The 23,377-nt window shown below is 42.5% G+C and overlaps 1 protein-coding gene across 1 annotated transcript in view; it reads right to left on the bottom strand.

Annotated features, from left to right (window-relative positions):
* Positions 1–23,377, bottom strand: part of bahcc1b (BAH domain and coiled-coil containing 1b) — a 135,866-nt gene that overhangs the window by 16,691 nt on the left and 95,798 nt on the right. Inside the window, 12 exon segments of the mRNA XM_058793168.1 lie at positions 5,433–5,540; positions 5,897–6,033; positions 6,362–6,519; positions 11,582–12,367; positions 14,391–14,745; positions 15,292–15,488; positions 19,096–19,254; positions 19,445–19,635; positions 19,784–19,898; positions 20,470–21,591; positions 21,594–22,466; positions 22,541–22,663. Coding sequence (XP_058649151.1) covers positions 5,433–5,540; positions 5,897–6,033; positions 6,362–6,519; positions 11,582–12,367; positions 14,391–14,745; positions 15,292–15,488; positions 19,096–19,254; positions 19,445–19,635; positions 19,784–19,898; positions 20,470–21,591; positions 21,594–22,466; positions 22,541–22,663 — 4,324 coding nt within the window.

Genomic DNA, 23,377 nt, shown 5'->3' with positions numbered 1-23,377 from the left:
TTGCCAAACACACATCTGCAAAGGTTGAACAGACTCATCATGAGACTGTTTTCATGTCTTGGTGATGTAGGTGAGATAAAACATACCATCTAACTACCTGTGAAAAAATATTATAGTATTATATATAAAATGAATTTAATGTAATTAATATAATAAACATATTATACAATTTATTATATATTTTAATATAGATATTTAATAAATACATTTCTTTGAATAAATACATTTGTTTTATGCTCACCAAGCATTTACCTTAATCAAAAATACAGTAAAACAATATTACTGTGAAATATTAATACAGTTTAAAATATCCAAATATATTTTAAAATTTACTTTATTACTGGGATGGCAATATTTTCCAACAGTTGAGTTGAATTTTTGAATTACTCCAGTCTTCAGTGTCACATGATTATTCAGAAATCTTTCTAATATGCTGATTTGGTGCTCAAGCAACATTTCTTATTCTCATCGAACAGCTGTGCTGTTTAAAAAACATTTTTAGAAACTGTGACAATTTTTTTTTAGGATTCTTTGATGAACAGAATGTTTCAAAGAGCAACATTAATTGTAAATAAAATAAATAAATAAATAAATAAAATCTGACTCAAAACGTTTGAATGGTATTAAATTCATTAAATATCTATATTTATATATAAATATGTCATTTGCTTGTGTAAATGAAAGTCATTATGGAAATTAGTATTACTATGGACAAATGCAACTTAGTCAGCGTAAACAAAACCAGAAAAGCCAGAAGAACACCCAAAAGATACTATAGAGAAAGAGAAATGGCTCAAGATCAAAGTGGACACAAATGAGAACAACTGATGTAGTGAAGTGAAAGAAAGAAGAGAAAGAGAGAGAGAGAGAGAGAGCAATCCAGCGGGAGTCACTCAACTGACCGGAGCTGGATCAATGGACACTAACCTCTATCGACCTGCCACCACATGCAACATGAACATGCCTGTCTAAGCCCCATTCTCCACATCTGCATCCAATAAATTCATCCAAAAATATCATATTATCACCCATAATCCCTATGCCAAATGCCCCTTCAAAACACACCTGGAGATTAATTTTTTTTTTTTGGGAGACATTGCAATGAGCACAACAAAACTGAATGGAACTGTAGGAAATATCTTAAAGAACAAAAGCATTACCAAGAGTAAACTGTTCAGCTCTGAACAGAGTAAAGAGAGTGTTGAGTGCACTTCCCTTTCTCCTCCTTGTGGCACAAGTACATCTATCTACAGATCCTCAACTACGGCCTTATGAAGTCGTTAAGGGCCTTAATAAAGGCCCTGTTTTCGTCAAAACAGAGAATAAAGCTTTGGTGTGTAGCAGGGAGGTATTTTCTCCCTGACCATGTGCATCCCCGATTCGCTTCTACTGCATTTAAATGCCACAGAGTCTCTGAAACCCCCAAGGCCCGGGAGACCAGGTAACCGTGGAAACCTGATTAGTAACCCGACACCAGGTCCGAGGCAGGGTTTGGTGTGTGGTTGCTTCGGCTTGATGAGGACTGTGGCATGGGCGTCTATTAAAGAGCAGAGCTGACAGCCCCCCGCCCTCCTCTCCGCTCTGCCTGTCGCCACCCAAAGGCGACCTTCTGACCTCCTGACCCCGAAAGGCCCCTCTAGTCCTTGTGTCAACTCCATGTCACATTCCTGCTGTTGAGAGAGAGTGTGTGTGTGTGTGTGTGTGTGTGTGTACTTGAGCGAGTATGCTGGTAGGAGAATTCAGTCCTCTAATTACAAACCCCTTCCCCTCAGAGAGGTCAGGATTACACAGTAATGCTATTCAGGGAAGGGCATTGATTAGCAAGACACAATCATCAAGAAGAGAGAGAGAAAAGAGAAGAGGAAGACAGCCAAAGAGAGCAGGAGAAAACGTCATGTGTGTGTGTGTGTGTGTGTGTGTGTGTGCGTGTTCCTGCCATGGTCTCCTTCACAGTCCAATAATCAAATTCTAGGAACTGAAAACGATGCTGTAAGTTGCTATTATTTACCATTGAAACCCTCAATCATTCCGGCAAATGAATATATATATCGACATAAATCCATAAATGAGTTTTCATATGCAGGAAACCATTTGACAACAACAAAGTGACCAAATATGTTTTATTTTGGTCTAACCCAAAACACTTGGGTAAAATGTGTGCTTTTGCTATTTTTCACCTCCTTAAAATAAATGTCACTTGGTTTTATGTGTTAGCTAATGCAATAATATTTACACAGTGTCCTAATATATTTTGTGACTAAAGCACAATACCATTTAAAAAGTATCTTATGCTCAACAAGGGTGCATTTATTTGATGAAAAATACAGTAAAATACAGCAATATTGTGACATATTATTGCAACTTTGCATAACTGATTCTATTTTAATACATTTCAAAATGTAATTTATTCCTACCTCATTACTCCAGTCTTCAGTGTCACATGCTCATTCAGAAATCGTTCTAATATGCTGATTTGGTGCTTAAGAAACATTTCTTATTATACCAATGTTGAAAACAGTTGTGCTGCTTAACATTTACATTTTTTTCAGGATTCTTGGATTAAGAGTACGGCATTTGATGAAGAACCTACATAATGACTTTGAATTAAAATATGAAAAAAATCTTTGAACAAGATACATTTGCCTGAGAAGCAACACTGCTTAAGATATACATTATGACTTGCTTTCAGTGAATGTATCTTTAATATAAGTGTATTTTGTCTGCACTAACACTGTAAACAATTCAAAAAGTTCAAAAACTCTGCAGTGCAGCCAGACAAAATATACTTATATTCAAGATAGAATCTATGAAAACAAGTCTTAATATCTTCACCAGGGTTGCATCATAAGTAAATTTGTTTTTGCATTTTGTATTTGTTGGTTTTAATAATTTTTAGATATTTTTTCCTGGAAAAGTTAAAGTCAAACAAGTGAACTCCCATGGCCTCTTGGGACAGTAAAGTGTTCATCAAAGAAAACCAAGCATATTCAGACACAGATTTAGGTGTGGTCCAGTCTAAAATCTGCAGACTGTGCAGGTCTCCAACTCATGCTCCCAGGATGCACTGGGGCAAAAGGCCCAGCGTGTGCACGCACACATCACATGACAAACCCGTTCCTCATGCTCAGATGGGATTTGATCCTCTTGGCAATGCCGCAATGACCCGTCAACACCCTTAACCTTGTCTAATGACCTTTGACCTCAAACAGATTTGGCCTGACGCCAAAGGATGTTACACTTTTTAGTACGCAAATGCATGAGGGGAATGAGAGACGGAAACCCCCCCCCCACATACCCAACACATAACCTCAAATCCAATAATGCTGACAAACACTACAATAAATGTTACCGTTCAATTGCTCAACAATTCATGTTGTCTGCCATCAAACTGACGTAAACCATGATGAGAAAGTCAAACCTCGGCTTCTCTCTGCCATTCCCTAAAGGGACTCTAAAAAAGGCTTTTTATGACTCGGATAAATTTTAGTGGCGGGAAGTTGTCATTTGTTTTATTTGGCAGGGGAGCTTTATTAACGACAGGGATAAATGTGCGCTGGGTATAGCATGTGTAATTAAGCTCTGGCTCCTGCTTTTCATTAGCACGCTGCTAATCAACCAGGCTAGTAATAAAATGGGAGTTTTGTTAATCAGGTAGGGTAAACTTGATTTGACCGAGTTTATCAAAATGTCTAAGGCCTGGCGTAAACAGAGGTGCATCTCAGGGGAAAACGCTCATCCATCAGAGTGATAACTTAAAGCCCTGACTTGGTGCAGGCAATTGGTCTCCGTGCTTTATCAAATTAATATCGCAGACGCGTCATGGGTTAGAAGGGAGTCGCAACACTTGTAGATAATCAATGGAAGTTGTAAATATGATTAATGACGGCTCTTTGCACTGATTAAGTACTTAGTCTGCCTTGTATGAACTGATAGGAGCATTCTAGACTTATTTACATACACACTCATAATACGTGGTAGCGTCAGATTGCACATGCACGTACAAAATGAGTTCACAAACATAATCTTTCAAAACATCTCCTATCTAGAATGTTATTAATGCATGTGAAGCATTTGGCGACAGGTAAGGAATTGTTTCCTGAGCTAGGCTTAATACTGGTCGCAGTAAAGTGCTAATTTAATCCCAACTCTCGTCCTCTAGAAACTGTGGAAGAACATTTTCATTATTATATAAAAGAGCAATAGAACAATAACACTTTATTTACTGCTCTGCAGGATTATATGATTTTAAATGTACACACACAACTTATACATCTATACTTGTGAGAACCTCCTATATACTTATACAGCACTTACATGAGGCTAATTATAACTAGATTTCTGTTAACTAGTCGCAATTGTGACATTTAACAGGTTATCAAAAAAGTTAAAATTATTTAATCTCTCTCTCTATATATATATACATGTATAAAGAGAGAGAGAGAGAGCTGGGTAGATTACTTACGAATTGCAGTACATTACTGATTCCAAATTACATGACAAAAATTGTAGTTAGTAACGTAATCCATTACATTACACATTTTAGGTAATATAATCAGAGTACTTTTTGATTACTTTTAACGATTACTTTTAGATTACTTTTAATGTAACTCGTTTATCACATTAATTTAAATAGGATAATATTGTACTACTGATATTAAAATGCAAAGAAAATATATTTCATTTGTTGCTATTAACAACATAAAGTGAATTAAGCATTACATAACATCAAGGTTTCCCAAACTGGGGTTTGTGAGTTTAATGAAAAGCTAATAATTAATTAAGTAATAGAAATGTAAAATGAAAATAAATCATTTTAAAATAACTTCAATCAAAATAAAACACTTACTAAAAAATGAAATATTTTGTTGTCATGCAGGCATTTTAGAAAGGAAAATTTAAAAAATGAAAAATAATTAGGGAGACTCGACAAATTATGAATAATTTATTGCTATTGTGTGAATATATGCAATCAAGTAATCAATAAAAAAGTAACTGTAGTCTGATTATGAGTATTTTAATTTAATTGTAATTTAATCTAATTACAAGTACTTAATTTTCAGAATCCTGATTATGTAATCCAGATTACATGTAATCAGTTGCTACCCAGCTCTGTATATACTGTATATTAAGTATGCAAGCTGCTAAGGTGTATATATCTGTTGTCAACCCTAGATATGACCCTAGATATGTCACTTTAAATCAAATTTTTTTTAACGATTTGCTAGGGTAAAATCATGAGTCCGACTTCTTAGAAATACAACGGCATATTTTGAGGTATCATTAAATTTAATTACAACAAAATCATGAACCTTTCTTTTAATCAAGGAAAGTTCCTGCTGTACAGTCAGTTGTACAGCATTTCAGGAATTTGGCCTTCAAAAACACGTAGAAACTGTAAGTACAGTGAAACTAGTACAAAAGGAAACACTCACTTGACTTTTTTAGGGGCATCTGTGGGGATAGGGGGTGCCGACGTGGACTTGCGCTTCCTTGGCCTTCCGGGTCCTCGACGAGCCGGACTCCGTGAGTTCTCTTCTTTCCTGTAAACACACAAACACGCGCACACACACAGCCTGTCAATCACTCTAATTCACATTAACAACGCTGAATGGAACGAAACACTAAGCCATCCTAATTGTGAGAGTGGACTAGAGGAAAGACTTAAGCACAGCTCAGGCTTATGCAAAGAGGGCTCAGCACACACTGGGTGGTCTCAGCAGAGCGTTGCGAGGGGACAGAGAAAGAGCTGGAGAGAGACTGTGAGAGTGTGTGTGCTGGAGGATCGAAGAGAGTTCGATCTCTCCGCGCATGTGTGTAAATGGGTTTTGAAAGGTGTGCGGAGTGCATTTATATGTGGAGGGTGTGTATTTGTGAAAGTGGTCTGTGGTTTGCTCACTGGTGGTCATGTTTTCTCTGTAGCTTGGCCAGCTCCCTCTGTTTTTCCTTGTAACGCCGCTGCAGTTCTGCCAGCCGCACACGCATCGCTAGCTCCTCCCGGTCCAGCGTTTCCATGGTACCCTTAACAGGACACACCTACACATGGAACGAATAATCTCCAGTGAGTTAATAGTTTCTAAATGACAGTCAACATTGTGCCGCTTTGTATGATTGTCTTTCTTCCTCAGAACACAAATGGAGATATTCTGAATAATGTTCACAATACTCTTTTCCATACAGTGAAAGGATAAAGTGATTAATTTTTAAAAATGATCTTTAAAATTGGTCCATACGACTCATGCGTTATATTTCAAGTCTTATGAAACCAAACCATTTGTGTAAGAAACAAATTGATATTTGAAAATAATCAAATTACGATTTGTCTGATAAAAATGGCAAAAATGGCATCACGAGTTACGTGTACCGGTTCGGGACGTGGCGTCCACTTGCACTTCCTGCGCAGATTAAGGATTCTGCGAAGGGGTGGAGTTGAGTCTACTGGTATGGGTGGGACCAGTTCCAAGGCCCGGGCGGCAGCTAGGGTCGCCAAACTTTGGAGGTCAAAGGTCAACATGTCGTCTTCTGCACAGAATGAGAAGAAATAAAGGAATTGAAGGAGAAATCACATCATCTGATCTTACAATGACAGAGAAGAACATACAGGGAGACATCCATCTAGGATGGGGTGTCCGATCCTGTTTCTAGAAGGCCAAATTCCTGCAGAGCCTAGCTCCAACCTGGAAGCTTCGAAAAAGTCTGAAGACCTTGATTGTATTTAATGAGATTTGGTGCAAATTTGAAGTTCATTTGAAGCCAAAGTACAAAACCCAAAGCGCAATTATTCAAGGGATATTTCACCCAAAAATGAAAATTCTGTCACCTGTTTGCCTTCATGTCGTTCCATTTTCTTTCTTCCATGAAACATAAAAGATGTTTTGAAAAATGTTGATAACCAAATAATTTTAGTTAACACTGACTTTCACTGGACAAAAGAAAATCAATGAGACATTTTTCAAAATATCTTCTTTTGTGTTCCACAGAAGAAAGTCAGTTATGCGGTTGAGTAAACAGAATGTGCACTTTTGGTTGAACTATCAATTGACCAATTGATCATTGTTGTCTGAGATGCATTAGGATATGGTCACGCATTTTATTTTTTATTTTTACCCTTTTCAAATGTGGATAGACCCGGTTTACATGTGCATTTAGTGAAACAGACAGATGTTAATATCAGGTGTAAACAGTGGCCTCTGTCTCTCCATGTATATTCAAAAGTGACCTAGCAAAACAGACATCCAGCCTGTCCCAGAAGATGCAAGCTAAAAAACCTGTAAAGGAGCAAAAATAAAAAGAGAGTCGAAGAGAGAGAGAGAAAGAGGAAAGCCTCAAACGGTACAAAGCCGCCTCTAAGCACGCCGCTGTTTCCTGACAGCACTTTGTGCTTTCAGAGGCTGAATGAGCAATGATGATAGCTATTAACCAGAGAGCTTATCTCTGTACATGAGGCTTAGATGCCAGGAGCCATGTTACAGAGAGAAAGAGAGAGAGAGGGAGAGAGAGAGAGATGAAGAAGGGCGAATTCTCAACATTTATCACTGTCATTAGGGCAGGCCACATGCTTAGTCTCCACTCAGCCAATGAGGCTTGAATATTCATGACAGCCAAAGCTGGCCTGGGGATACTGAGAAGACTGCACGAGTGTGTATGTGTGAGCGGCTGTGTCTGTGTTAGCGGGTGTCCACGGCTCGCTATTTTGTTGCGTCACGGCAAGGCAGGGGCACAGTATGGGATCGGCAAGGAAAGAGACTGAATAAGGGGGGAAAGAGGGAGGGAGGGGAGACAGGCAATAAGAAGTAAAGTGTTTATTGAGCTATCTATTTATTCGCAAACATCCCCTCATTACTAACATGGAAAGAATCCAATTTTCTCCTCCGAGGGGAAATGCATGGTGCACGAGCAGACCTGCGCGCAGGGGGCAGAGAGCAAGAGAGCAGGAGGAGATCAAAACCAAATGAGAGGACAGGAGAAGTCGGGGGAGAAAACTGTAAATCTCACAAAAGCTGTCAGAGAATATTTTATCAAAAAAATTAAAAGAAAAAAAAAAGAATTTTGCATTAAAAAATAAAAGCCTATTTTTAAGATCATTAGATCAGGTGTCTTGAGACACGTCTTTCAAAAGTTGATATTCTTTTAACATGTGGTGCGTTTAAGCCACAAAATGTTGAAAACACAAGACGATGCAACAAAGAAATCTGTCTAGCATGTTTACAAAGAAAGACCCATTAAGATGTTTTTTTCATGACAATTAAGCACATTTTCCCACAAATTCTCTGTATCACAACGTTTCACACTTCATGTTTTTCCCATTATTCTCAATGGTGATTCTAATTATAAACAGTGATATATGGTAATTATAAATTACTGTAATCATCAGGGTATCCTATCAGCATTAAAGTAATGAGAACTGATGGAAAATGTTTTTAACCGTCATGAAAATAAGGTAAAATGGTCCTAAAATAAGCTTAATTTTATAAATGAAATCGAGACTAAATAAAGCATTTTTTTAAATAAATGAAAACAATAATACATTTCTTCTCTTTTTTTTTTTTCTTTTCTTTTTGGGCTGTAATGTGACCTGGACAAGTTCATGACAAATTCTGTGAGATTCACCTAAAATCAGAGGAAGAGGAGGGAGAAATTTGAAAGACAAGTTGTACAGGCTTTAAAAGAATTATAGCCGCATGAAGGAAATCTCTCAGCTGAAACGGAAAGTGAGAGAGACAAGTGAACCGAAAGAAAGACAAGATGAGGAAGACTGGATTATGGTGGTCTGGGAGGGTCTTCAGTTTCCCAACTAGCTGAAATCATCGTGCCACTTTTAGCCCTGTGGTGGTCTTTTTGAAATCGATGCCCATCGGCCTGCCGTAACGAGGCCGGTGGGGACCGGAGCCACGGAACAGCACATGGATATCTGTGATAGCATGAAAGCAAGACGTACAAGTGGGATGGAAAATCTGAGGCCCAAAAAAGAAATGAAAATGAGAGAGGGAAGGAGAGAAGACAGATAACGCTCTCTGAGAGCATTTAGCCTAGAGATCTGTGGGAAAAAAAGAGCGGGAACGCTGTGATATCACTGACCAATCAATAACAACTACCAACAATACTTCAAAGAACCTCTCAAAATCTATATAATTTTATCACACGTTATTTGTCCATACTTCACAATGCCCATAACACCGCAAGGAATGTTAGCAGAGCGCCCGAGACGTCTGCCATAGATAAGAATGCTTGAAATCAAATCTGTAAATCATTGAAGAGTAAACCCAATCGCATATGAAATCTTTAGCCGGCGAGAGACCAGGTCCTGACAGCCCGCGCAGCCGCCTCACCTCCAGTTCTTTAATAATTCAGCGGCGGGCGTGTTTATTGATGACTTCTTCACCACTGCAAAGAGCTTCATCATATTCTCTTATTAGTCCCTTTAGTGCAGCTTGCTTAGACAAGAATTACACAGCAGATTACATCCCTATTTTAATATGGGTGGAAAACAACACACACACAAACAGCGAAAACGCCACACGCCGCCAAATGCGGTTAGATTTTTTTCCCTGCGCGGTGTGAGCGTTGGGGATTTCTCAGCTGCTAGAGGATGCTGGCGTAAATAAAAACATCCTTTGGCAGGGAGACCCTAAACGGTCCCTGGAAAAGCAACAAGCCTTTAAAACAGCACTCACAACAATGGGGCCTAATTAGCCGACAAAAACGCTGTCGTCCTGAGAGGAAAAAGATCAGCTGTTTTTACTATTTCATCAACTTCGCACTGAGGGACTCAGAGAGCTGTGGGAAAGCGCCGAGGCTTTTTTCCATCTAAAATGAGGCTTATAAAAGTGATCAAACAGGTTTGAGGAGCAGGGGCAGGGGAGCCGTCCCTCAGGATGAGTGAGTGGACACAGTCCAATCCGGCAGACCCGGGGGGAACTAGCTATCATTAGAGCTGCCTTTTAAGACAGGCTAAAGCCCTTTAAAAACACGGCCCCCTCCTCACCGCTCCGTCTTAGTCTCTCCCACAGGAAGTGCTGAACCCCAAAAGGCTGGGGAGCATTTGATCTGTAGGCAGAAAAAGAAGGCAAGAGTGCGAGCTTGTGCGCAGTCGAGTGAGCGAGTGTGTGTGTTCCTATGAAAGTGAAAAGCTGGACGGTCAGCTGAGAGTTAGCATTTGTGTGTATTTCGGTGTGTCTCTGCACGCATTGTCGGGATGGTGGTATGGGGGGGAGGCTTTGTTATCTTTCCTTCACACAAAGCCTGGATATCTGGCTGGGCTGAAAACCCTATTTTTTGCACCTCTTTTTGTGAGGAGAGAAAAAGCAAAATGAAAGCCTCCATCGTGGTCTTCCCCTGCCGCCTGTATCACAGCGCTACAAGACTGCTCATGCAAATCACTGATGAGGAATTAAATCATGTGTGTGATTGGGTGTGCTTTCTATTGTGATAAGAAAGAACAGAATGGCTGTTTCTCTGTCTTTTAACCACCTTTTGTAAACCTGTTGGTGCTGGAAATGTTACAAGATGGACAGTCTTCTGAAATCGTGGGAGTTGATGTGGTGTTGGTGTACATTGGGAAGGATGTAAGCAAATGAGATCGGTGTGCGAATAATTAAGGCCAAAGGGAGCCACAACAAAATATTGAGAGGGTTTTAAAAGTACTTGTAAGCACATACTTAAAAGGCCTTTTTAGGTGGAAATATATTTAAACAAATTTCAGAAAATTGAAATGCTTGTTAGTGATCTTATCATGAATAATTCATCCGTGCATTTGTTTATTTTTGCATAAGTGGAATTTTTAATCAAAATTTCATAACTCGATCTTCTGGGGAAACAACGGTCTTCTCTCTGGTGACGTATGCCAGACTTCTCCAATCATTTAGTCTTACTCTGGCCTTTGCAAACTCACATTCAGATCTAAATCCATCCGATCAACAACCAGTGAACACAACTAAGTGCCCATCCTACATTTTTCTTTTCTTTTTTGATAATCAGTTTCAATTGGATGTACGTCAAAATATGTAAGAGAAGATATGTTGCTACTTCAGTTCCCTTGATACGTAAATTTATTTTGATTAGCTAGAACATAATATTGCAATGACACGCTATGTTTTAGGTATTACAAACAGATTCCACATGCATAGAATATGGCACAAGAGCAGTAAATAGATGCTCACAAACAGAAAATGTTTGCCTGAAGAGGTAACTGTAGCAACAGCTAAAAGAATTCTAAAATAATTTTTGGGGAATCATCTTGTGCAACTCAGATTGTCTTTTGGCACCTCAAGCACTTTGTGTCCTTTTCAGATAATTATTGGATGAAAAACATTCAAATGCAAAAACGCTGACATTATCACTTTATAAATGATTTTCATAAAACTGTTTTGTTTAGAAGTCTTTTTAAGTAAAAGTTCATTTAAATATCTGGCTAACTGTGTTGGGGCAACACAAGCCATTTTGGCAAGATTAACCTTAATATTGCTAGCCAAATATGTCTTATTCCAATTCCTTTACAAAAGCAGACATCCCCTGAAAGTCATTGAAAACCTTGATCAGCTGGTAATCTGAATATTGGGGGGCACATGTGTATGTTCATCCTTACCTCGGTTCTCTTCAGTGTTGTTCCTCTGCTGTTGGGATCGCTCCAGCTCTGCCAGTTCACTCAGTAACTCTATACCATAATTTGGGGCCACTGCATTCCCAGACACAGGCACAGGGGCCGCCATACGGGCATCTCGAGTGGCACACAGCGCTGCTGCGATGAGGAGCTCCAGGCTCCAAATGCAGCTCCCAGGGTACTGATTCCCCAGGGCAGAGGGCACAGGGCAGGGGGAGAAAGGTGGCGAGGTTGAGTCAGTGGGTGACGTGCACTCATCCTCAGCGGTCCTCTCTGGATCCTGCTCGGTAAATTCCACAGACTGACAATCCTGGGTGGAAGTCACGGCTGAGTCTCGTAGCTCCTCAACCTGCCGCTTGTTGTCTTCAGCTGGTGCTGGACTCTCTATTCCACTTGCCTGGCTGTTGGGGATCATAGTTGCTCTGTCCGGATGGGGGTCTGCTATGGTAGAGTCAGTAACGGGGCAAAGAGAAGTTTGTGAGAGAGTGGCTTCCACCTTTCCTTCATCCACCTGTCCGTCTGCTTCTATTACTCCTCCCTCCTCCTCTACATTCTCCACTTCCTGGGATGTTCTAGTAGGAGAACCCACTCCAGTGTGGCACACAGGCTCCTCCCCTTTGGGAGAAAGGGGGTGGGGCTGGGGCGCAGGTTCAGCTGGTTCCGCTTGCTCCGCCTCCAAGTCTGCATGCTCAGCCAATTGGACTTCTTGAGGGGAGGGGCCACCTTTGTAACCCATTGCGATGGCAGGGTAAGTGTAGCCAGGAGGGAGATCTATAGGAAAAAATGGGAATAAAACTGATTGAGTGTTTCCATAAACACTGATGTTGGTTTGGGCTCCTCAACCTTGTTTGAAGTCACTCTATTACAAGCATAAAGATTTAACTGCTCCTGAAACACACTTTAGCGCACAGCGAACCAGCAAGCCATTACCATTCATTTGTAATACACATCACAATATGACCTTGTCAGTTAAGGGGCATGGCCCCCTGCCGCTGAAGTGCAGAGAGGGGTGATATATATGCTGTATACAGAAGCATTAGCGACAGTGTGTACCATTCGCTGCGTTTATCTAGTATAACTCACACACATAATGGAGCCGGCGCCATAAAGGCTATGGCGCAGGCATGAGCGAATTTTCCATGAATATTGAATTATGTTCAAGTTGTTATGGATGCAGTATGAGCGAGAGAGAGAAAGAGTGCACGGAGGAATGTTTGTGTATAAATTAGTCTTTAAGTGAGAGTGTGTATTCGTCTCGTCCGCCGCGCGAGTGAAAACGATTGCATGGGAAACGTTGCTTGCATGAAAGAGCGAGAGTGTCTGTGTGTGTGTCTATATGAGATCTGCAGCATAGCCGGGTATATTGATGACAGCATGGTGTCTGGGTGTGATTGCACAGCCAGCCCTGTCACCTCAGCGCTGTATTATTGATGGTATCCATCCGCCAGATGAATGCGTATCCCTCCGCCAGCCAGCACTCAAGGACCTCTGAAGGATAAGAGAGGCCCTGTCTGCTGTCTCACTGACCTCCCTACTGTTTTCTGTCTGTCTCTCTCGCACCTACACCGTACAGCAAGCCGCTCCCTACGGCGTCTATGCTTTCTTGCACATACAAATGTGTCACAAATGGATACAATGGTGCAAAGACACAAACACAAAGTGAAAAGTCAGCGCTTACACTTCCATTCACATTAACAGGCTGATTGTCTTCGGTAATCAAAGGGCAACGTCCTTCAAAGGCCCTGTGTATCTTATCTGCAGCAAAATATCTCTCTCTTCTTTTCACTGTCCCTCTGGTCAGGGTCTTTTTTTCTATTCGGCCATCTCCTCTCTTCTTTTTTCTCTCTCTCCTTCACTTCACTCCCTCTCCCCCAGGGGTTTGTGGAGCCAGACGTGATGGCAAGACCCTAACCTTGAGAATGAAATGAAATGTTCCAGCCTCTTTTCTCTAGTCGCTGTTTTTTTCAGACTCAAATGCGAGGGCATTGGGATAGGAAGCATGTTGGGGAAAAGCACTATTCTTTGCTTTATTCTGTAATTCAGACTGGATTATTACTCCAAATAAACCAATCCACTGCCTTTTTATTGTCAGACTCATGTTAGAATGCGTTCTGATTCAAATACTAAGCACGTACGGGGCGGAACAGACATTATTTGAGCAATTTCAAAGAATGTCCTCCCTCTTTTTGGGAAATAAGCAGGGCTGCATCAATATGGGAATTTTGTCTGAAACTGATGCTGATAATTATTAATATTTTTATGCCAATAACTGATATATTGGCTGATATTAGATGCAAATTTATGATTTTGTCAGTCTGATTACAAAAAAACTCACAAAAGTACAGATTTCTATGTGATGATTATTACAGACTGAGTTTTACAACAGCTAAGCCAATTAGAATTGAACTGAAGTCCTATTATCAACTGGCTATAATTTATTGGTTTATGTTGGCAAATTTATCGGACAATCCTGATATGACCACAAGCGTTTCCTGCACGCCCGTAAATAATCATTATATTTTAGGTTTAATTTTACTTTCTGTGGTGGGGTGCAAAAAAAAACATAGTCACCCATGTAAATGACAATTAAATGAAAACCTAATTAATATTTTAGTGAGCCCAGCTTACAAGGCACATAATGAGTCCTCCTTCAATCATACCATGTGAGTTAGAAACTACATTTCTACAGTTACAGGTTTCTGCAATGCATATTTGTTCCTGTATGTACACTAAATGCATTCACTATTCGTCCTACTGAAATAACAGACATGAATGCTGTCATTTTCCCACTCACCAGGCTCAAGGGACCGAGGGTAGTCCTGTGGCGGCTGGCCCTCACCCCTCTTGTCCTGGGACTCTGCAGGTTTTGGCAGGTGGTGAGGGGTGGCATGGGGGCTGAGCGCCGGGGAGCGAGGGGCAGCCACGGCCGGGCTGGGCTCAGGGCAAGGCGTGCAGGGCGTACTCTTGAGGTGGGACCGTGGGGCGGGTGAGCGACAGCAGGGCGAAAGACGAGATGCGCAGCCCCCTGGGGATGAGGAGGAGGGGGGCGGTTTAGCGGAGGGGCCAACGGAGAAAAGCTTAGTGTGCTTGGACGTGCGGAGCTCAGACGATCCCTCAACCAGATCGATGGGGGGATCCTCAGGTTTCCTCTGGAAAAACACAAGAAATACAAACGGGCTTCAGAGACTGTATAGCACAGCGTACTACAGCAACAGTGGGAAGTCAAACATTATGCATATCAACATTATAGCCAGTTTCCTCACATTTATAGTGGAAAAAGGATGGAGCTAGTTATGATTCAGTCATCTCAGGTTTCTTGCGTAAGGACATGCACCAGAGACACAGTACAATGGGTGCTAATGATCCACCGTACACTTGCATTCTGCTCTGCTTCTTTGTACAAAAGCAGTGAGGTAAAAGCCTGAATCCTGCCCCGATCCTGAGAAGAATCGCACTCTTTCAAAACTTCCAACATTAAAATGTGCTTTGAAAATGAAAGCTGGCCGTTCTTTGGCTATAACTGCAATGAATTTCTGAGAGCAGGAATAACAGGCCTTTCACAACCTCGGGCGCCCTAGGTAGGCCTGCTGAAAGACGTTGGGCTTCTGTAGAGAAATAGCTATGGAAATCACCTTGAGGGGTATGAGGAAACGTGGTTAACCGATTGTACGTGCACTTTTTCCTTCATGTGTTACCTGCGAGTGACTGTGTCTGTGCGCCAGCTCCATCGCCTGTGCCGCGCGGTGCTGCTGGTGCTGATGTTGCTGAAGCGCATAGAGTTCCTGTTGCCGTAGAAACTGGGAGCGGGAATAGACAGCGGGATGCTGCATGTGTGAGGCGGGCCCTCGGGCTCCGTAAACAGGGGGCCACAGTCCCTGCTGCTCCATTACATCTACAGAGAGCGAGAGAGAGAAAGAGAAAGGAATGAGAAAAGAATGAACAAAGGTTTTTCTTTTGCCTCAAGGCAAGTCTCACTTATCGCTCTGAAGGCCTATTGATTTACGGCTATAAGATTCCACTCCTTTTCCGTCCCTCTTTTCTTCCACTCGCTTTTTTCTTTCCAAAAGTCATCCTTCGTCCCCAGGGCAAAAAAAACCCCTCACATTTCCACATCTCTTTCCTCATCATGTAGCGCACTCAACCCGTAGGCAGATAGAGAATGCAAACTGCCTCCTTTTTACATTGTCTGTCCCTCGCACTCACCGTTAGCCTGGTCATACCTCAGCGGATTAACACAAAACGACGGTCACCAGTGAGCTCACCAGCCACACTTGCCTGATCTCTGGCTCGCGCACGCCGCAGTGCCAGTCAAGACGATTCAGCGCTGCTGTCTCAAACTGTCACATGAATGTGGCTCCTCTGACAAGACCTTCCTGACAGCCTGCTGAGAGCGGGCAAGAAGGGTCTACTCCCAAATGGCTCACTCATTCACAAGAGCTGGTCTTGAGTTATTATGCCTGTAATAAGGGTTAGGTGATGGGTGTTGGCCTTAAAAAGGAGCACAGATGTTATACCCAGAGACAAACTCTTGAGGAGGGGAGACAGACACGGAAGCATTAAGGTCACCCGTTGTTTTGGCCTCACAAGGCAGCGCCCACTGGCCGTCTGATGCATATTGCATGCAAAAATGGCAAGCTCTGATTTAAAATAGCCAGTTCCTATTTGACTTGGTATTGCGAAATAACTTAACTGGAAACAAAGTTGTTTAAAATGTACAAGGAGCCTTTTTTGTTTTGAGGATGAAATAAATCACTGGATTTGGCATGTTAGTGACATCAAATCTTTAAAAAATAGTTTTGAATTTCATTGGAGACACTTAGCAGCAAGTTAATGGGATAGTTCAGCCAAAAAAAAAAAAAAAAATCTGCCATCATTTAGTCACCCTCATGTTTGTTCCAAACCAATATGACTTTCTTTTGTGGAACACAATGAAAAAATGAAAGAAATACAATGAAAAAAAAAAACCCATTGACTTTCATTATATGGACAAAAACAGTTCTTGAAAATCTCATCTGTTTTTTGGAATGACGTGAGCATGAGTAAATGATGCCAGAACTTTAATTTTTATGTGAACTATCCCTTTAATTAGATAAACTGAAATGTCTGCCTATGTGTGACAAGGCATCTCACAGATGCACTTTTGTGCCGTTCAATCACTAAGCGAGCAGGATATTTGAAAGGAGTCGGTCATTTCTGAAACGAACTGATCAGATAGGAAGGATGGAGGAAGGGGGAGAGAAGGAGAGAGAGTGTAGAGGGATGAAGCGCAGCTGTGCAAAGCACTTAGTCTCAGCCTTGAGCCTCAGCCCACAGAAATTTCAACACAATATGTTTTTCTTGCAGCCATTCGGTTTTGCATGCTGCATATTCTCCACCCCTCCTTCCCTGATGTATGGCAAGGACCTTTGTTTGGGAAAGATTACTGGGACAGGGTTATGTTTCCCTAGGGAGGGATCCAATGGATGCACTTCCCTTCTTTGTTGCGGAAAGGGGAGTGTGACGCTAAGGAGCAGAGAGCTAATTAAATTTCACAGCCAGTGTGGGGAGGAGGAATGCCGAACAGAGGCGCACAGCACAGGACAGCAGAGCACAGCACAATACTGCAAAAATCCATGCGATGATGTGCCGCACAGCAAGGCAAAGTATAATAGGGTGGAAAGACATTCAGAGATGCACAACAAATCAAAGCACAATGCCAGAACTGTGCAGACACGATGGCACAACCGAGCACAGCATGGCATGACAAGGCACAGCGCAATAGAGTTTAAAACCATTAAAGAGATGCTAAGAATACCACATCCAAACTTGCTCAGATGGGATGGTGCATCAGAGAATGACACGACCTGCTGGCACGAGCTGATCATAAACATTCCTTTGGTTTTAAAGAGCATAATAACATATTCCAAAATAAAATACATTTGCCTATATGATCTTTCTGAAAAATTGAACTACTGTAACTACTAACCACAAAAAAAAAAAGTTAAAAATGTTTTTTTTAATTAACTACCGTAACTACTAAAATGACTTTTCTTTTTCGTTGGCATCATCTAGGCCACTCCGATTATTAAATAATGTTAACTAACAAGCAAATACTAAAAACTGGCTATATTCCAGTATGTAACACCACTTTTCAGGTAGAGTAGGGATGCATTGTTAATAAAATTGAAACTGATAAGCAAATAATTATTTTCATATTTTGTCTGTTAACCAATAAATAAAAATTGTATACAATTTTGTCTAAATCAATAAAAAATAAATAAATAAAATAAATTGTTTTAACTGTAACAAGTGAATTTAGGTATTTAAACAATATAGTATGCAATATGAAAAATTTATATTAATTCTGAGATTTGTTAAAGATTACATTTAACAGTGTTATTAAATTATTAGTGCTTTTAAATATTAATTTTAAGTGAAAATTAGATGACTGCAAAGGTAATCTAAATGTAAAAAATAAAAGAAACGAGCAAGCACTATTAAATATGATAGACCAATACCAATAAATCCATAATATCGGCTAATATCAGATATATTGTGGCAATATATTGTCCGTCTTTACCGTAGAGCAAATGAAAAGCAAGAAAAATGCCATGATGCCACTGTGCAAAACAAACAAAAGAAAACAAAACAGTTTGATCCCTAAATTGTTATTGTTCCCCGTGTCCCTCACCTCCTCAGGTTCCACACATTGACACAAAGGAGACAAACTCCTAAAAACCCACCTGGGCCAATTCTGCCTTCTGAGCGAGCACTTACGCATTCATACAAATTTAATCTAAACCAACAGACCCTGAAACGTACACCCACACAGTGACTTTAGATCTCCATTTCTCTCGCTCGCACACGCTTATCTATGCATACGCCCCCCTCCCCCCACACACACTCAAAGTCAAATACGCAAGCTATCTACTTGAAATGATAATTTGTTTAAACAGTTCGAATAATTCCACTTTGCGCATTCAGAGTGTGCATTAGGGCCGCTTGTGAAACTGTTCCCATTAAGTCCATACTACAATGTGCTGTAAATGCCTGCTTGGCTTAGTGAAGCGTTTCACAATAATGATTACAGAATGATACAGGGGCAGAAGGGGATGAGATGGAACCGTACAGAGGGGGAAGGGACATTAGACCCAAGGGGAAGGGAATTCAGTGTTGAATTCCAGAACAGAACAAGTGGACAGAATGACCATGGATTAAATTGCTGTCTGGCTGTAAAAGGAAAAGTTCACCCAAACATTAAATCTCTTTTTATTTCTAGTTATCGATTGATCATTTTATTTGTTGGGGGGGGGGTCTTGGTGAAGATTCTTCAAAAATCATCTTTTGTGTTTGACTGCATCAAACAATTAAAAAAATATTTCAGAGTGGAAAAAAAAAATTTATTAATTAAAATGTCTTTGAATATGTGGAGCTGAATAACCTCCATTCTCCTCCATACCCTAACCTATTAACAATGTTGCTACAACAACCAAATAAAATAGTAATTTTGGGCAAAGTACCAAGGTGATGGGTGGCAGGGTGGGCTGCTGGCTCGGTAGGCAATACCACCAGGGCGGCGGAGGGGTCCTGAGGCAGGGGCAAGACTGGTTGCAAGGGGCTGGGCATGGCTGCGGAGAAGCCGGGGGTCAAGTTCTGGTGCAATGCTGCATGACTGAGACCTGAACAGAGACATGGAAAGCTGCTTAATGATGAAAGATTTCAGCTTATGTTTCAATACTAATGGGCAATTCATTGATTATTTAGTAGGGTAAAACTAATTAACCAACACATGCAGAAATTCAACAAGACAGTGAAGTATATTGCAATCTAATAACATCAAAATGGCAAAAACAGATGGCATTTGTTTACCATAAGAGTGTCCCATCCAGAGGGAGGGACTTCCTGTCCGAGGCATCCAGTGATGATGGGCGGGGTGGGCGTGAGCAGATGGCTCAGTGCCTAATTGGCTACCGCCTGGCACAATAAGGTGTGAGGTCAAATCTCCATGGCAACTACTGGAGGGGTGGATCCTGGCAAAGTCAACTCTGTCTTTGTTTTCCCTGAGGAGAAGCCATCAAAATGGCACAATGTTACTCTCCAAGGAATTACAACTACAGTGCAGCATGCTAACTCTTCAAGTTGGTCTTTGTTTACATATGACTGATACAGAAATTCAATTGGAAACATCAATTTGACTAATAGTCGTACCTGAGGAGGAGTTCTCGCTCTCTGTCGTATGCAGGCAGTCCAAGATGTTCCTCGCAGACTCTTTTCATGTCTTCATCCATCTCCCGCTCCAGCGGGTACATTGGGCGTCCAACACCTAACACAGAACAGTTCAGCACTGCAATCTAGAAACCCACCGATGATCACACTCATTTATTTGCTAATTTCACTGGTGCATATTCTTCTCAGTCAAATGCTAAATCACACATATAGGATAGCGGGATACCAAAGGTACAGTAAGATACATTTATTAGATTCAGACATGCCTTGTTGTCATTCTATCTCTGTATACTACCTGGAAAAAGTAGCATTTTCAGATATCAGACAGATAAGGTGTTGCAACTGGGCGATAGCAACTCAGTGCTTTAAACAGGTGGCTATAAGAGTATAAGAGCAATTTGGCAGTCACAGTAACACCTAAAATACCCAATCTGGCAAGATTATGCCTCGTCGTGGGATGACAAATCATTTGGATTAACAACCAAAAATGTCTTGTTTCTGACCATTCTCTTAAATCACAAGCTTGTTTTTCTTTGAAGTTTCCAAAAGTTCATCAAGTATATCCAGTAAACTGAAAATTTATATATAGCTTGTTAGAACACACACTTGTACACACACACAGACACTCAAACACACAAACACCAGACCTCCCATTGAGAGTCGCTTACCCTTCATGCTGGGCATCACTCTGCTATGGTGGCTGTGGGTGGGATGCCCGTCTGGCAGGCGGCACAGGGGCTCTCTCTGCCTGGCAACGGCCACCGCTATCCCTACAGGGGGCTGTCGCACCTCTCCCTCCCCCTGAGCTTCCCCTGAGTCCTTGCCTGCCCGCTCCGAGCGCTCATTCTCCCCAGATGACGAGGCTCTCCTGGGGGGCAGGGTCTGCTTTGCCTCCTGCAGAGCACAGCTCAAACCGCTTCCACTTTTGTCGTTTCTCTCGTTCCTCTCGCTCCTCTCCCCAGTAACTGCCCCCTGTTTGAGGCAGCCCAGGCCACCAAACGGGCTCTTCTGAGAGAACAGCAGTGGTTGCTGGCTGCTATACTTCATCAGACTCCTCATGGCATTGCTTTCAGGTCCCTGGGGGCCCAGTGTGGCCTCCTGTGGGGCAGTTAGAGGGGGAAGAGGCCCTTGGTCCCCATGTGAAGTCTGGGAAGCAGCACCCAGAGAGTTGTAAGCCTTGTGCGGTTCTTCATCCGGTCGAGCCGGGTGTCCTCGCACCTCCCAGGAGGGATGAGTGCCAGTCTGATGCCCGCTGTATCCCTGTGATGTCGTTTCCATGTCCATCTTCCTCTTGTCTTGTGTGCCGTTGCCAGGCTCCAACTCTGGACCCTGTCCACCAGTGCTAGCCCTGTTACTGTGCTGCTGATGACGTATCCGTGCAACTCTCTGACTGTTCCTCTGAAGAGTACACTCAACATCCTTTGCACCTTTACCTTCGGACGACGCCCTGTTCGACGGACCTGAGTGGGAACAGTCCCGGAAAGGTGGAGTGCTGGCATAAATGCTACTCTTAGCTTGGTGCCCACCCTTTGTCCCTTGTGGCAGAGAGGGACGGAAGGCATCAGATTCCTCACTCCCGTCCAAGCTACAAGAACGAGCCGAGTGGGGATGCTGATTCTGACTGTGCTGAACCTCGTTTGTGCGTGAATGCGGGCCCGGGGGCCAGTCTGGGCTCTTGTCTGTTTTGCCATATGCGTGTTGCTGCTGGGAAGATTTTCTTTGGCAGCTGCTCGGAGGAGGCAGTAGGGTAGCTGCTCGACTTCCACTGCTACTCCTCTCAGGAGTTTTTGTTTCTTTCCTGTGCTGCCCCCAACCGCGACCATCCCACCTCCCACACCTCGACAGTGAGGGTTCCCCAGCTGGAACGGTCCACTGGTTTTGTCTCCCTGTGGCCCCACAGAGGGCACAAAGGTAGGCCCCGTCACCTCAGAGTCCCTGCCAAGGCTCTTTTCCTGAGCAGTGGGCATGGTTAGTGGAGCAGGGGGTGGTGGGCAGAAGAGATCAGGATGGGGATGATGAGGATGGTGATGGTGCGGATGACTCGGGTGCAGCCAGGATCCTCCCACGGCAGAGCCTAGGCCCAAGGGAGGGGGTATAGAGTAGGGCACTGGGTGGGCATGGCCCAGCATGGCACTGTGGCGAAGACAGTCTGAGGGTGGCTCGCTAATTCGCATCTCTCCACTGACCCCCTCCTTGCAACAGTGACCATCTCCGCTTGTCTGCCGAACAGTCCCCAGACCAGAGGCCCCTGGCCCCACACAACTGGGTAGGGAGCCCCTGGTGGTGGCCCTTGGATCAGAGCCATTCTGGGTCTTGGTGCTAAGCAGGCAGGAACTAAGGTGCTTAGGGTCCTCTTTGTGCCGGAAATCCTCTTCTAGGCCTTGAGGGTGGTGCTGGTGCTGGTGGTGAAGGGTGGGAGGACCGTGATGTTGCCGATCCTGCTTGGACTCTTGTTTACTCTTTTCTTTTTCTTTTCCTCCGGGTGCTACTCTTCGCTCCGCTACACCCGTCTCTTTGGAGCTCTTTTGGGAAGCTGTGCTCCCAAGCTCCCTCTCACGACTGCAGGAGTCCAACGGGTGGGCAGGGGCGGTCCTAGATAGTGGTGGGAGGCTGTGATTTGTGGAGAGAAGGTGGGGCTGCGACGGGAGGCTTCGTAGATAGAAATCTTAGGAAAGAAAAAAATTGATAACTTTTGCATAGTTTGTTTACTGTTGAAAAAGGAAATGGAACCTCACTCACCTTTCTGAGAGTCATAGAAGCGGTGCTGTCCATAGAGTACGCTGCTGTTGCCATGGTGATCCAGGGGGCTCATGGACAGGAAGGTGGGGGCTAGACTCCCTGAAAAGCGGGGATACCCTGGGGCTGAAAGAGAGAAAGGAAAGAGGGGAGAGAACATTGTCAGGATAAACAAATGTAACAAAAGAGAGTGACAGTTTTGGCCTTTTGCTGTGGCTGGACGCAGGTTCATGAAGCCCTACAGCACGGTACAACCTTTCCCAGAAACCCCTGCACAAACAAGTTCAGTTCTTTACTCGACATTTATGAGTAGTTCAACTAAACAAGAGCTTTTAGAACTTCTGTTTACAATTACAGCCTTTAAAATACATTTTAGTTGCTTTTGCTAAAGCAAACATCACACACACTATTGTATAACCAAAGATACATTATTTTAGAGAGACATTATTTCCCAAGTAGTTGTATATATGTATCAATATATACATAAAGGACAGAGACATACACAGACAAACAGTAATACAAGATGTTCTTTTAACAGCTATGCATACACATCCCACTGGTTCAGAGGGAGGTAAATGGCCGCTCAGTTTGACTCTACATCTTCAAGGACACTGCACTGTGTCCTGAGATAGTGAAGGCTACACTGGGGTGTATTTATGTGTAAACTAAGCACATGGCTGAAACCCAACCACAGAGCAGCAGAGGTCAATGGCCAGGCACACAAGGGTCATGCGCTTAAGCCGCCCACAACACAGAGCTATTATAGCCATCTGTGGTGTGTGTATGTGTGTATGTATGTGTGTGTGTGTGTGATTGTGTGTTTCTGTCTGTCAGTGAAAT

The sequence above is a fragment of the Onychostoma macrolepis genome, chromosome 12, assembly GCF_012432095.1.
Source record: "Onychostoma macrolepis isolate SWU-2019 chromosome 12, ASM1243209v1, whole genome shotgun sequence".
NCBI classification, from domain to species: Eukaryota; Metazoa; Chordata; class Actinopteri; order Cypriniformes; family Cyprinidae; genus Onychostoma; species Onychostoma macrolepis.
Note: the sequence above shows the minus strand (reverse complement) of the source record. Positions and strands in the feature narration are given on the sequence as shown.